This window comes from Toxotes jaculatrix, chromosome 8 (genome assembly GCF_017976425.1).
Source record: "Toxotes jaculatrix isolate fToxJac2 chromosome 8, fToxJac2.pri, whole genome shotgun sequence".
In the NCBI taxonomy this organism is placed as follows: domain Eukaryota; kingdom Metazoa; phylum Chordata; class Actinopteri; family Toxotidae; genus Toxotes; species Toxotes jaculatrix.
In genome coordinates, this window is record NC_054401.1 from 4,838,513 (window position 1) to 4,852,024 (window position 13,512).

Sequence of the window (13,512 nt, forward strand, 5' to 3'; positions counted from 1 at the left end):
ACCAGAGTAGCTGATAGAAAAATGATAGATGAGGATGGAGGATAAATGCTGGTGGATGGCTGAAATTCAGTGTTACCACAAGAGGCTTTGGCTGGGACAGGATGATGAGCAAAAGCCAGCATATAATATATGTGTGTGTGCCTGTACTTCAAAAGAGTACTAACTGTTCCACCTCACCCAGCTTAGAGGGCATTTCAATGACTTTACCAGTGAGGGAGGAGGTTTCTAAACTGACTCACACAGAGTGTTTATAGGCTGTTTTGAATTGTGACAAAAGATTACATTGATTTAACAATTTACCCCTCAGACATTCAGGGTGCTTATATAAAATGAGCCAATATAAATCATTAAAACAACAAAACAGAATTTTCAAAATGTATATCTCTTAGGAGAAGATTGTGGTAATTTATATAAAGTATATATTTAAATATTTTGTGGTAGTGAGCCTTATAATTTAGGAAAACTGAGCCCTAATTATGGCCTGGCAAAAAGATTTGTTGTGTAATTACAGCACACCGTTTCCTGCCACACATTAATATTCTGATAAATTAATTTCACTTCTAATGCAGGAACAATGTGCAGTGGAACTTATAAAAAGAGACATTATTCTTAGGTTTTCTCCTGATGAAGTTAAAGTTTTTACTGTTTGCTGTTAGCTGCACAACAAGTGCCGTTTACATCCTTAGAAGCTGGCGTGGCTCACAAGCTTCAGGTGTTTAAAACAGTAAGTTAGTAAAGCGTCATCTACAGTAAGATGAATCCCTATAGTTTATCACAGCCGCTCTGTCAGCAGAAAGCTTGTTTCCCATTGCTCAGCAGTCTGCACATCCTCCTACAGATAATATTAAGACAATCAGCTGCCTTGTCTCTCTCTCCCACTTTGATGAGCTGATCTGAAAGGAACATACAGCTGGATGTAATCTCCTCCTGTGGTCTGAGCCCGTCGAGGCAGCGGACAGTGTGCTTTATTATGAAAGTAGGTGTTTGTTGACTGAGTCTTGTGGGGAACATCTTCAAACTGAGCCAGAGCGTGGGCCGTGCTGGCCCTACCCAGGATGCAGCGCTGTGTGTGTGTTTCGGGAGTGTTTTGTGTGCATCTCAGTGGGTTGTGAGGAGTGAATTGTAAATTCAAAAAATTGTTCTAAATTAACCTGTAAACTGAAAACAAGCACATGAAACTGCATTAAAAGCCAGTTGCGGAACATCACTGCTGTTAAGAGATCATGGTGTGATTCACACTTGTTAGCCGAGCTAAAACAGTTTTACTTTTGTCCAATTCAGAAAGGACAGCCGACTGCGACCACGATGGTAGCTGTGCTTGGTCTTGCTAAGAAACTCTGTCAAGAGTTTTGTTCTAAAATGAAATATGACCAGTGAGTCTCAGTAAACATCAGGCACCCACCCAATCCTTAAAAACATAGATTGTGAATGTAATTTGTAACATGTAGTCTATCCTGTGTTTATTATATAAATCTAAATCCGATTGTATGTTTTTTGCCACAGTGGATATGTGGTGTTTCAGGAATGAACTCATCATATTTCATTCATGTCTCTACACAGATTTTTGTTTTTTAATTCTTTCTATCAGCATGTCATCTTGATCAGGATTGGGCTGAGCCTCAGGGACAATCTAAGAGAGGAGAGAATTCACTGCGTGCGTCACAGAGAGAAATCAAAGATGTCAAGAGAAATGAATTCAGCACTGCATGACATTACCAGCCATCTGCAGCTCAGAGGATCCACTACCGACCTATTCATTCCCACCTCTCTCTCTCTCTCTCTCTCTCTCTCTCACACATAGACACACATGCTGCATTACAGTAATCTCTCACTTTTTCACACATGCGTTTCTTCTTCACTCCTCTGTTTTCTCGCACACATCTACCTACGCTCACAGACAAAGACGGTCATCACTCATCCCGTCTCGCTAACTGCAGCGTCTGTGCCGTCAAATGAGCATCAAGTGGAGAGCGGAGAAGAGAGACCACCGTTCATTATTCTGAACGTCAGTCTGATTGTGATTTCTGCACGTAGTAGTCCACTGATAGAAAATTCTAGAAAATTGATCTAGTGCTTTTATTTTCTTAAGTGATATTAAACTTAATATTTTTTGGTTTTAGTCAGACAAAACAAAACTTTTGAATACGACTCAAAAAGAATCATAACCAGCATTAGAAAGTTAAAAAAAAAAAAAATCAATTGCAGCCCTAAAGCAGTGCAGAGCTGCAACATTTAGTTGTTTGATTTGCTTGTTGACAGAAAATTAATCGACAACTATTTTATAACCTATTCATTGTTTTTTTAAGAAAACAAAACACCTTTTTCCACTATATCCTGACATTAATCAATACTGAAAATAATCATTAGTTGCAGCCCTAGTGATGAGTGATAGTTAATGCATGAAGTTGTGTGTCTCTGTGTCAAATGTGTACGTGCGAAGTTGTGTCAGTCTGTGTGGTGATTAAAGCTGTGGTTATATTTGGAGACAGGAGTGACTCATCCTGGCAGCGAACGAAGGGCTGTTGATTGGATGCATCTTTAAACGAGTGCGTTTACCTCTGTTTGATCCCGGTTTTCTTTCCGCAAACTGTTCATGTCGCGCTGCCACTGCCCCTCCAGCTGTGCCTGTCCAAGCTGCCTGCAATGTGCACATCAGGAATGACAGCTGTGAAAAATTCATTGGGAGAATACTCACTGAGCACTGAGAGCTGCGGTAACAGAAGTATTTCAGAGGCCGTTTTCACCTTCCAGAGGCATCAAGTAGAAATGTAATGTCCTTCATCTCTGACTGTAAGATCATTCTGGATTCTGACTTATTCACTTGATCTTTTTTTTTTTTTTGCTTGTGTTTCTCAAAGCTAAAACCACATTGTCCAGAATTCCCATTGTTTCTGGCTGAAGGTTGTTGCTGCTCGTCTCATCTTCTCTTTGTGGTTTGTGTTTGCTGTCGAAAACAGTTCTCCTTCAAATGTTTAGGAGCTTTTTTCCCCTCTATGCAGTCTTACAGTCACTACAGTATCTGCCACTGAGGCTTTGAAGGCTCTTAGATCCTTTGACACTGGGAGAACATCAGCTTTTTTCTGTTTGTGCTGTAAATCAGTCTCTCCTCAGCTCACAAAGGAGAACTATAGATGAATATTACTATAGTTTAGACTAGAATATAATCCAACATTCTCCATGTTTGGTAGATTTTCTTAATGTGATGCTGTATGTTGTTTTAAACCTGCAGAGAGTAAGCAAATCAGACTGTAAACACATTTACGTTTTATCATCGCCTCATAAAGTTGAAATGGTGAATGTGTTTGCAAACAGTTGAAGAGTTGTGTTTCTGGCTCCTCAGTGAATAGAAGTCCGGTGTTCCCTGTTTTCAGCTGTGTTTTGGTCATGCTCACTAACTTTGTCTGCTGTTTGGTGCTCAGCAGGTGGTGAACCGCTGGTATATCAGGGCTTTCTAAGTGAAAACAGCTGCCTGCAGCTGGATGAGGACGCTCAGACTGAGTCTTGCTGTGGGCATCCTCCCATATGTAATTGGGATGACTTGTTGTTTATAGTTTAAGTGGGAAATTGTGTGAAAAGGAGCAAAGTATTTTTCCTTGATTCTGTTGATGACAAATATTTTCCGGCTGTTGCTTCTCAGCTTATTGTCCAACTCAAATGAAAACATGTTTCTTGTATTCTTTTAGAAGCCGAGACAACATCTTGGCCTCTGGCAGTTTGACAAAAGTGACCTACAGTTTTCATGTGATTGTCATGTCATTATGTTATAGTTATGTTAAGCGATAAACTGTGACATTCCCCACTGGTCTTATTTGGGGCGTCAGGGAAGAGAGAGAAAGCAGAGGAAAAGATATTAAGTCTGTGTAGCTCACGCTGTCAAGAAAATAAATCGAGCTGTGAGTGTGATGGGATTTCATCAGAACTAGTTTATTCAGAGAGCGGTTTCGGGGAGTCGGGTGGTTTGAGGGCGACTGTCATGGTGGTGTATATGAACTGTTGGTTCATTGGTTTCTTCCTCCTCATCCATCTTCTCTGTGCCAGTAACTGCTTGTCTTTTTCCCTGCCAAAAAGTGTCCGCTGCTAAATGGGTCTTGTATTTCCACTAAATAAAATGTCCATCATCGAGTGCCAAGGCCAGATGTATTAGGGGAAATCTATTTTGAATAGCTCAGTTTAGCAGATGCTCTTAATGTTGCCGAGGGCTCTTAGCATTTAACTCTGAGGGACTGAGTTATGAATGGTGGTTATTCACTGGTGTTGAAAGAACTGTCTTGTCAGAGTTGGACTAATGGGGCTATAACTCCATCAGTGGCAGCTGGAAATCCCTAGTGTTTCTCTGTGAGGAAAATAATTGAGACGTGGGTAAAGAGATTCGCAAGTGAAATCTAATATTCCCAGTGTACAACTTTACTGAAGATTCAGATCATGTAGAAGAAGATTATTTGCAATCACAACTAATCGCTCTTAACAAAAAATAACATATATCATAATCTCATCTTCACAGATAAAGGAAAAAAAACAATGCCTTTTTTAAAGGGTCATTTCATCTAAATGATAAAAGTAGCACTTCAGTTCTCTAACTTTGTCTCTTCTGTCACTGAGTTGGTCTATCGAAGCTTTTTCTCTGAAACAGCTCCATGCGATGGCTGAAACCACACTGACGAGAGCGGTGAGAGTGAACCGATACAGTAAAAATAAAAACAATAAACTGAAAGAAAAGGCAGTCCGCTGATAATTCTCATGGTTTGTTTTTCTTTCACAAACTGTTGACAGAGTACATTTGCCAGTCACGTTTAAAATTAGCACGAAGACATCAGTGTTGCCATCAATACTGACACACTAACCACACAAGCTGAGCATCAAAATGTTTCAGCAGAGACTGTTTTAGTTTTTACTAAAATAAGCAATTTTCAGATTTTTGTCAGTGTCTCTGTTAAACTGTGTCAGTCTTTGGTGCAGCTCCAAGACACTGTCGTTCATTTAGCTCCCACATTTTTCCCTGCTGTCCTTTGTTAGCATGCTTTTAGCCTGCCACGTGTGTGTGTGTGTGTGTGTGTGTGGCTGTACTTCTCATCCCTCTGGCATCTTCTCTGCTCACTAGAAGAAAATGGGATTACATAATCTTGTCATAGTCTTGCATCAGCAGCAAATGACAGCCAGGGTTTTTATTTGCACCCCCCCCCCTCCCCTCACCTGCACAGTAACCCTGCATATGAATACTGGGAAAGTATTTGTTATTCATAGGCAGAGAGTCAACCGACACCCACTCTCATCTCAGCTTCTTTCGGCTTGTGAAAGACTAATCGGATGGTGATGGGCTGCTTCATTGCTTTCAGACGGGCCTCAGCAGCCTCTTGGTATAAAGTTCGTGACCATGGTGACGAAGGAGGGTTCCACAGACAGAGATGGAAAATCGACTGAGTCACTGTGCAGAGACGGACGTAGAGGACTGCAGCAGAGCAATGTCTAAATTTAGAGACAGAAAATACAGTTTTATTTACAGACCGGGTGTCAGAGGTGACACAGCAGACTGACAGGATAAAATCATCTGAAATAAAAAAAAACAACAATATAAACAACATATGTTTGGTTAGAATTTACCACATCCACGGGTGATGTCTTCATATGTCCAGAACCCATATATGACATAGAAAAGCATACAATCTTCACATTAAAGAGGCTGGAACCATCAGATGGTTGGCATGTTTGCAGTGCACATGCGTGTCTTACATGTTGTTAGCAATAAATAACACGCCATAATCTTCCCCTGTTCTCCATATTCAGCATATTTACACGGCTCTAAAATCTGCCCCTCTGCCCTCAACATAGTTTGTCTTTGATGGCAGCTGCGTAGGCCGGGTAAATGTCAAAACTGGCACAGATACAAATTAACTGAGTATTTTCACTGGCTGCTGCCGATCCAAGCAAATGAACTCTTCCCCTGCATAGTATTTTCAGTGTGTGGCCAATTCTGTAGAGTCTGCATACAGATGAATCAGCATTTGAACACTCAAACACACCACTCCCGTGCCTGGTTTTCCATCTTTTTACATATATTTATGAAAACTGCAAACAAGGTAATTTCCCCTTTTCCACCACAGACCTCATCTTTAATGCAGCCCGCCTGCATTGTACCAGGTTAACTTAATCACAGACTGTGGAAAACACAACGTGGACAAAGTGTCTGCCAGTGATAAATATCTGAGGGGGCGGTGGATTAGATGGCTGGAGTTTGAGTTTGTCATTTTTTGTTCCCTTGACTGTTGTCTTTGAGCCATGAAATCCATCTTTTGTGCAGCGGGGCAGAGCTGAGAGGAGTGAGGAGGAACAACTATCGCGTTGACATGGTCTTTAAAATATTCATCATGGAGCAGAAGTGAGGTTCACTTCCCTACAGTCAGTTTTTGTCTTTCTTTTTGTCTTTACCAGCCATTTGGGTAAATACATGTTAAGGCATAAACGTATTAGGGTCCGCATCCAGCTGTGGTGATTACCCATTGGATGGAAATTCATAGCATGTAATTTAAGGGACCAGTGTGAACTGGACTACAGTGTTAAATCTCTACCATAGTACATCTCCGTTTATTGGAACTAAGGCTGTTTCACTTCATTCCCACACTCTTTTCTGCCCATGGGATGATTTCTGTTGAACGTTTGAACGTATTAATTGACTCTCGTGGCCACTTTGGTGATGCGCAACCGGCCGTGAATACAAAATTGACATGTTATGAGCTCATTAAGGTTTTATGGCAGTCATCTTAGCAAACAGTTGCCCTTTTACACATCTGGCAAACACAGAGCAACAGGCAGCTTTCATTTCATTTGGAGTCATGTTTGTGGCCAAGTGCTGGAGCGAACTCCAGTATTAATTGTACTTTCCTGTGAAAAATATTGTTATACAGTTGATAAATGCTCTACTGTGTTCAGCGGCTAGCTGCTAATCTTTTCTGTCTGATGTTTGTTGCTAGGCAGGTACACGCAGTGGGCTTATCAGAGCTTTTTCACGGAAAACAGCTGCCAGCAGGAAATGGCACTGACGGGCCAAACCAAAACAGTAAAGCTGTGTAGAGTCAGAGAGAAATGTTTGCTATTTCTAACTTCTCAAATGTAAAGACATGATGCTTTACAGTAACGTTTATGTCCAAATTCATTGCAACAGTCTAAATCTGATTGACTAAACAGATTGATGTGACAACAGCTGATCATGTGAATCAAAGCTGAGCAACTAATGCAAAACTATTTGCTGATGTGACCGTAGCATAGTTTTTATTCAGCTGACTCCATAAGTTTTTATATTTTCACCTTCGTCTAAGCTCATTTACCCGGTTAATGGCACATGGTTGAATCTAAATCCTGGAACTCCGTGAACTGGCCAGTGAGTTCACACAAACACGCAAGTGAAAACTAAAGTGAGCAATTTGTAGGACGAGATCCAGGCTGGTGACAAAGCACCAAATGTCTTTCACAACGTTTGCCTATGATGTGATGGTGCCTGTCAGAGCGAGAAGCTGCAGAAACAAAAGAGCTGCACAACTATTTTTTTTCTGAACATGACCACAAAAATGAGGAATAAACAGGTATGGATAAATGCTATCGGATATACCGTAAGAGGTGGTATAGATCTTTACTCTGGACATCTTAAAATACAGTGGTTGGTCAACTGTATTGCAGCTGGTCGCCCAGCTTGCAATACACTGGAGGAAACCCTGGTTCAGCAACACATATTTTTTACATCTGTTTGAACAGAGCTGTGTAGTGAGAGATTCAGAAATACCTGACCCAAAGGCAGTGCCACAGGGGAACAGGAGAAATCAATTTAGCCCCAGCTGCTTGTTCCTGCAGTTCAGCCTGAAGGGTTCGACCCCCACATGTTGGTCACTGATTCAGCTGTTTAGCAACCAGTAAAAGTTGGACGATGCTGATGTCCCCAGCTGGTTCCTGGAGGAGTATGACAGACTCCAGCACACGCCTACCACAGAACTTCTCCTGCAGGTCTTTCAACACAGCCTTGAAGACTTTTCTCATTGGGGCAGAAGCCTTCAGTGATGGTGGGTCCCTCGATTGTCTGGTCCATCAGATGGTTCCCTTTGACAGTACTCTGCTGTGTATTCGGACAGGTTTTGTAGTTGTGTTGTGGGGTTCGGCTGACTCCCTCAGGCTGAACATTTTCTCTCTCTCCCCTGCTGAGCTGTTACCACCGCTCTCTTTAAAGAGACTGTGGGAAGCTACTGGAATGACTTCAGTGTTGGCTACAGCTGCAGTCGACCCTGAGAGGCTTGCTCTCCCGGGGCACGCCATCTCAGCTTGGTCTCCCGCGCACATACATGTTGGAGATTTGTTATTGTTGTAGACAATGGGTAAACAGTGACATTGAACATGCCAGGCCAAGGGAAGTGGTTCCCAGCATTTTTTGTAACCCCTTAATATGAAGTAAAATACGTCCCCAGCACCAAATGTTGAAAATTATCATTCACTGAAAGTTGGCATTAAATGTATGCTGAGACTCGTCAGCTTTTTAACTTATGCCTTAATCACGTAGTTCCTTAATGATTAAAGTTACTTAATGAGCTTAGGAGGTGCTGGTAGGCAGATGTTGTTACCTTTGAACAGAGCCAGTTTCCCCCCTGTTTCCAGTCTTTATGCTAAGAAAACTGGCTGCTGGCTATTTCTTCATATTTACTGAGCAGAAATTAAAGTGATATCCTTAGTCTCAGCTAACTCTTGGCAAGAGAGCAAACAAGAGTATTTCCCAAGATGCCAAAGTGTTCCCTCAAAGTGAAAGTAGTGTTTTTGGGAGTATTAAGCAGAGTTATTCATGTGTAGACGATGTACGTGTATAAAAGCAATAATATCAACAATTCATAGCATGTCAGATACTGGCTGAAAAACATATGGTAATGATGTTCCCCCTGCTGAGTTTGTTTTGCCCATTTGTAGTGCTTGCAGCCGTTTCCTCGGCACAGCATGTCCCCATCAGCGAGACAAACAGGGGCAGCATCGCAGTGACCGAGGTGTTGGAGAAAAGAGCAGGGCGGCCTGATCATAGATTCATGATGGCCTTTTTCTGCTCTGTCCTGAACTTTCCTCCTCTCTTCTCCAGTTGATGAGGGCTATGAACCGTGTATATGCTCGATGGGATGTAGGAAATGGAGACAGGACGTTAATGAATATTGGCAGCAGGTGCATGGGAAAGGATGACACAGGATGGAAAAGCAGGAGGAGTGAAGCTAAATTAAAATATGTTTGAGAGGACAGTAGATTCAGCAAGAGGGTAGATATGGTAATGGATCAACGAGAGTAGTACAGGACCAGTTTTCTTCAATACAGTTGGTGTAGTGAACATAGATTTATGAAACACTGAATATGTTGTTTTCATGGTTGAAAAATGACTTAAATGCGCTTCACAAATTTCACTGTTCAGATCATCATAAAGTGCCATTATGTTCTGACTTCACATGAGGTTTTAACATCAGTCAGAGCTCGCAGATGATAATCATTAGTGTCCTCAGTGGGATCGTTAATCCAACCCTAACACTAGCAACACCTTTTGTATGCACTGGCTTGTTTTGCACCACATTGTAGCCCTGCTGTCTGTGTCGCAGCATGCTCCATTACATGTTGGCTCGGCTGTGCACTGCTGTAAATGCCACACTGTGATTTGAGCTGAGCCGAGGAGAGAGCTATGGGATGACTGCTGCTCAGTCGATATAGGCCCCTGAGCTCCTGCACTCAGATGTTCGCTCCTTAAAGCTGTCGTGTCCTTTTTTTTTTTTTTTTTTCCCAGCAATTAGTGTTGAGCCAGATAATGTCAACGCCATGTGAATGCCAATAGTCCTTTGTGTTTCAGGATTAATTGGCTCTGACATAGACCATTTAAAAATGCGCTCTCACAGTGGATGTTTCCTCCTCACATGCATTATACTGCCAGTGTAATGAATCATTCTAACACAAGCCCTTTTCTTTGCTTTTCCACAGGATTTGGTGTTTGGGTGCACGCTGGCCACAGTCCGACAGCAGCAGTGCAGTGGAGCAGGGAGCTGTCCGCGGTGCTGAATTCATCGGCTAACAGAAATCCCCATTGCACACTCATGTGCTTGGGCTGCTCCTGATACCTCCCATTCCTAGCAGCAACTGACCACCACCTCAACGCATCCAAGATGGACGACGATGGCCGCTACAGAGACAACCGCTCAGACTTCATCCGCGGCGCCAAGGACATTGCCAAAGTGGCCAAGAAGCAGGTGGGCAAGAAGGTTGGGCGCGGCGTGGACAAAATGGCCGATGAGTACACCAAGCGGTCCTACAAGCGCTTTGAGGAGGAAGATGATGACGACTACGCTGGTGTGCCGAGCAACGATGATGGATATTACCGCAACGACAGCCGGGCCAATGACGATGAAGGCCACAGTGACTCCACGGAAGGGCACGATGAGGATGATGAGATCTACGAAGGCGAGTACCAGGGCATCCCGAGGGCTGACTCAGGCAAGGCCGGCAGCATGGACGGGGTGACAGCCGCCCAGGCGCAGCAGTTCAGGGATCTGTCGGCCTACGAGGGTGAGAGGAGGAAAGACCAGGAGGAGCTGGCTCAGCAGTACGAGACCATCCTGCAGGAGTGTGGCCACGGAAAGTTCCAGTGGACGCTCTACTTTGTCCTGGGGCTGGCACTGATGGCGGACGGCGTGGAGATCTTTGTGGTGGGCTTCGTGCTGCCCAGTGCGGAGAAGGACATGTGTCTGTCTGAGCCAAACAAGGGCATGCTGGGTAAGATTTCACATCACTCGCCTGGGTCCAAATAGAACAAATAATACTATGAAAGTGTTTATAAAACATGCATGAGTCTGAGCAGCTCATCTGCTGTCGTCTGTGCCCTCTCTGTGTTTATTTTCATCTCAGTGCCTCCTTTGGGAGTTTATGCCACCACTTCACATTTTATCTCTGTCTAATACTTAGCCGTTACCTTTGCAGTAATTGCTTTTATAAAGCCTCGCTGGCAGAGAAACTACAGCTGTTTGAGATTCAACTGCCTGTGCAGCCTCTGAACGGCAGCAGGATGTTCGATCGAACCCTCCAGCCAATCTAAACACAATGTTCTCTGCTTCAGTTCGGCTGTTTTCTCGCTGCACTGTTTGTGTGTGTGTGTGTGTGTGTGTGTGGGTATAAAGGTGGTTATGAGCAGTTTTTTCAAAATGTCCATTTACTGCATTTTTCAACCTCTTGCTTGCCTCGTCATGGGATGTGCTGCGTGTCTGTCCCTGTGTCTGTGCTTCTGCATGTTGTGGGCAAAGACCTCGTGATCATTTCCTATCCGGAGGGCCAATGTCCAATCACAGTCCAAACCTGCCTTGCCATCTGTCATTGGCCGCCCTGCAAGGACACTGAACAATGGCCAGAGGTCTCCTGAGGATAATACGTTTAACAATTTAAAACATACAGTTTATTTTATGTAAAAAACTCAGATATACTGTATGTATGTATGTATGTATCAAATCTGTCAGGAGAACCAAAGGGAAACATCTTTTATTCCAGTGGATGGATTGTAGTGTGCCATCACACTGAGGTATTCCTTTCCCACTGCAAAGGCACTTGCCTGCGGAAAATAGACGTCAAGCACTGATGTAAAACATTTTACAGCATGCAAAATTCATAGTCAGCCATTCATCTCTGCGGGTTGTTGAAAGCAGTTTTGGAAAATATAGAAGGTATATCTCACTAACTGAAGCGGATATATGAAATGTCTTGAGATGCAAAATCCAACCAATCCATTACTAAAATCAGGTTGATAAAACATGGATGAGATGATCTGTAAATACGACCAAATACAGCTGAATTAAACTGGCTCTGGTTTACATTTATTTTTGCTGAGCTATAACATGCTGCTGAATCTACCTTATTGAAACTTAAATCAAAATGCAAGAAAACAGAAAATTGCATCAGAAGTTCTGTTGAGCTGGATCCAAATATCAGCAACTCAAACTTTACAGTATCTCAGCATGGACTGATATTACATAATTTCCACTGCACTCACAGCGTTTTGACTGTTCAGCAGTTCTGCTGCCACGTCGATCAACTCTGTTTCCCTGCAGACGGGGAAGCCTGTCTCTCTGCTGTTTGAAAGTGAACATCATGGATTCCACATTAGCTCCGGCTAAATTAATGTTGTTGAATAACACTTATGCTAACAGTGGCCTCTGGGTGACCTTATCTATTGCCATCATCGCCAATTGATATTGTTTTTTTGAAGGGGTCATAGCTTGTACTTGCAGTCCAAACATTTAGAAGAGTTCTCTGATCGGGTACATTATGTTCTTTATCAGCTCGAGTGCAACTGTGCTGCTGGTCAGTGAGCTGCAGAACTGTAAATATAGTACATATACACACATAGGCACAACAACACTCACACAGCTTGACAAGCATTCATGCCTTTAAACGGTGACTGGGTTGTGTGATATTCCCTGTGGTCAATGCACAGCACAAAGTATGGATTACCCTGTGAGACTGGGTTTGTGTCATGCAAGGGGGGAGCCAGTAGGGAGACATGACCAGCCCCCATTCCCTCCCCTCTCCCTGTTACGCAACACGCCTGACTCATGCTAGAGAGCATCCTTTAGCTCATGCCTCTCTGCATCCCATGATTCCTGGTGTCCTCTTCCCTGCTCCACCCCCCACTCTCAGCCGCCTTCTCAGCACGGTCCAAATGGAGAGCTTCCTCCGCTGTCATAGTGCCAGCCACTTTAACCTGACGCACACTGTCAGATCATGTATCGTGTGTGTGCATTTGTATGCACTATATATGTAGTGGATGACAGTGAAAGGCTGCATGTATGAGCTGCCCTTTTACTATAGAAATCATTAGGACGTAGAAAAAGCAGGAACACATCACTGCTAATTAGATAAAAAAATAATCCTCCATCCACAATTATTCTCCCTGCAATTGCATTTTAAACATCGTTAGGTGTGTTTTAAATGCACAGCATGGATCTCAGGGACATGCTATGTTTCCAGCGGCACAAAAATTTCAAATTAAGTAAAAGGGAAATTAAAAGCAGATAAACCAGTGTGAGGCTTTTAAATGACAGCGTCGATGCTCGTGGTGAGGTGTTTTTGCACGATGAGCTATGGAAGTACACACTTTCATGCTTTCACAGGCAGCAGAGGAGCACAGAGTGGTTGTCATTGAGTTGCCCTTGTTGTGAAGCTGCTAAAGTTGCAGCTGGATTGCCATAATGGGAAGATGAAACAGAGGTTTGGTACATGCAGCAGCTCAGGCCACACTGAAAGGAGATTACTGGGAAAAAGGACTGAATGAGCACAAGTACTTATAATGTGAAGATATAGTCAGATATACTGTGTTTTCAAGGAGTTTGAAGCTACAGCCTTTGCTACATGCATTCTCCTCCTCTAATCATTGTGTTTTTTTTTTCTTTGGAGAAAGCTATTGCACAATTTTCTCCTGAGGCTAAAAGGAACCTTTGCATATCATAATGTCTCCTTGGCCTTTTAATAAACATAAAA

General features: G+C 43.0%; 1 protein-coding gene across 1 annotated transcript in view; it reads left to right on the plus strand.

Annotated features, from left to right (window-relative positions):
• sv2a (synaptic vesicle glycoprotein 2A) overlaps positions 1–13,512 on the plus strand; it is a 35,250-nt gene that overhangs the window by 4,673 nt on the left and 17,065 nt on the right. The window contains exon 2 of the mRNA XM_041045213.1: positions 9,973–10,761. Coding sequence (XP_040901147.1) covers positions 10,155–10,761 — 607 coding nt within the window. The 5' untranslated portion in view covers positions 9,973–10,154. The remainder of the gene's footprint in view (positions 1–9,972; positions 10,762–13,512) is intronic.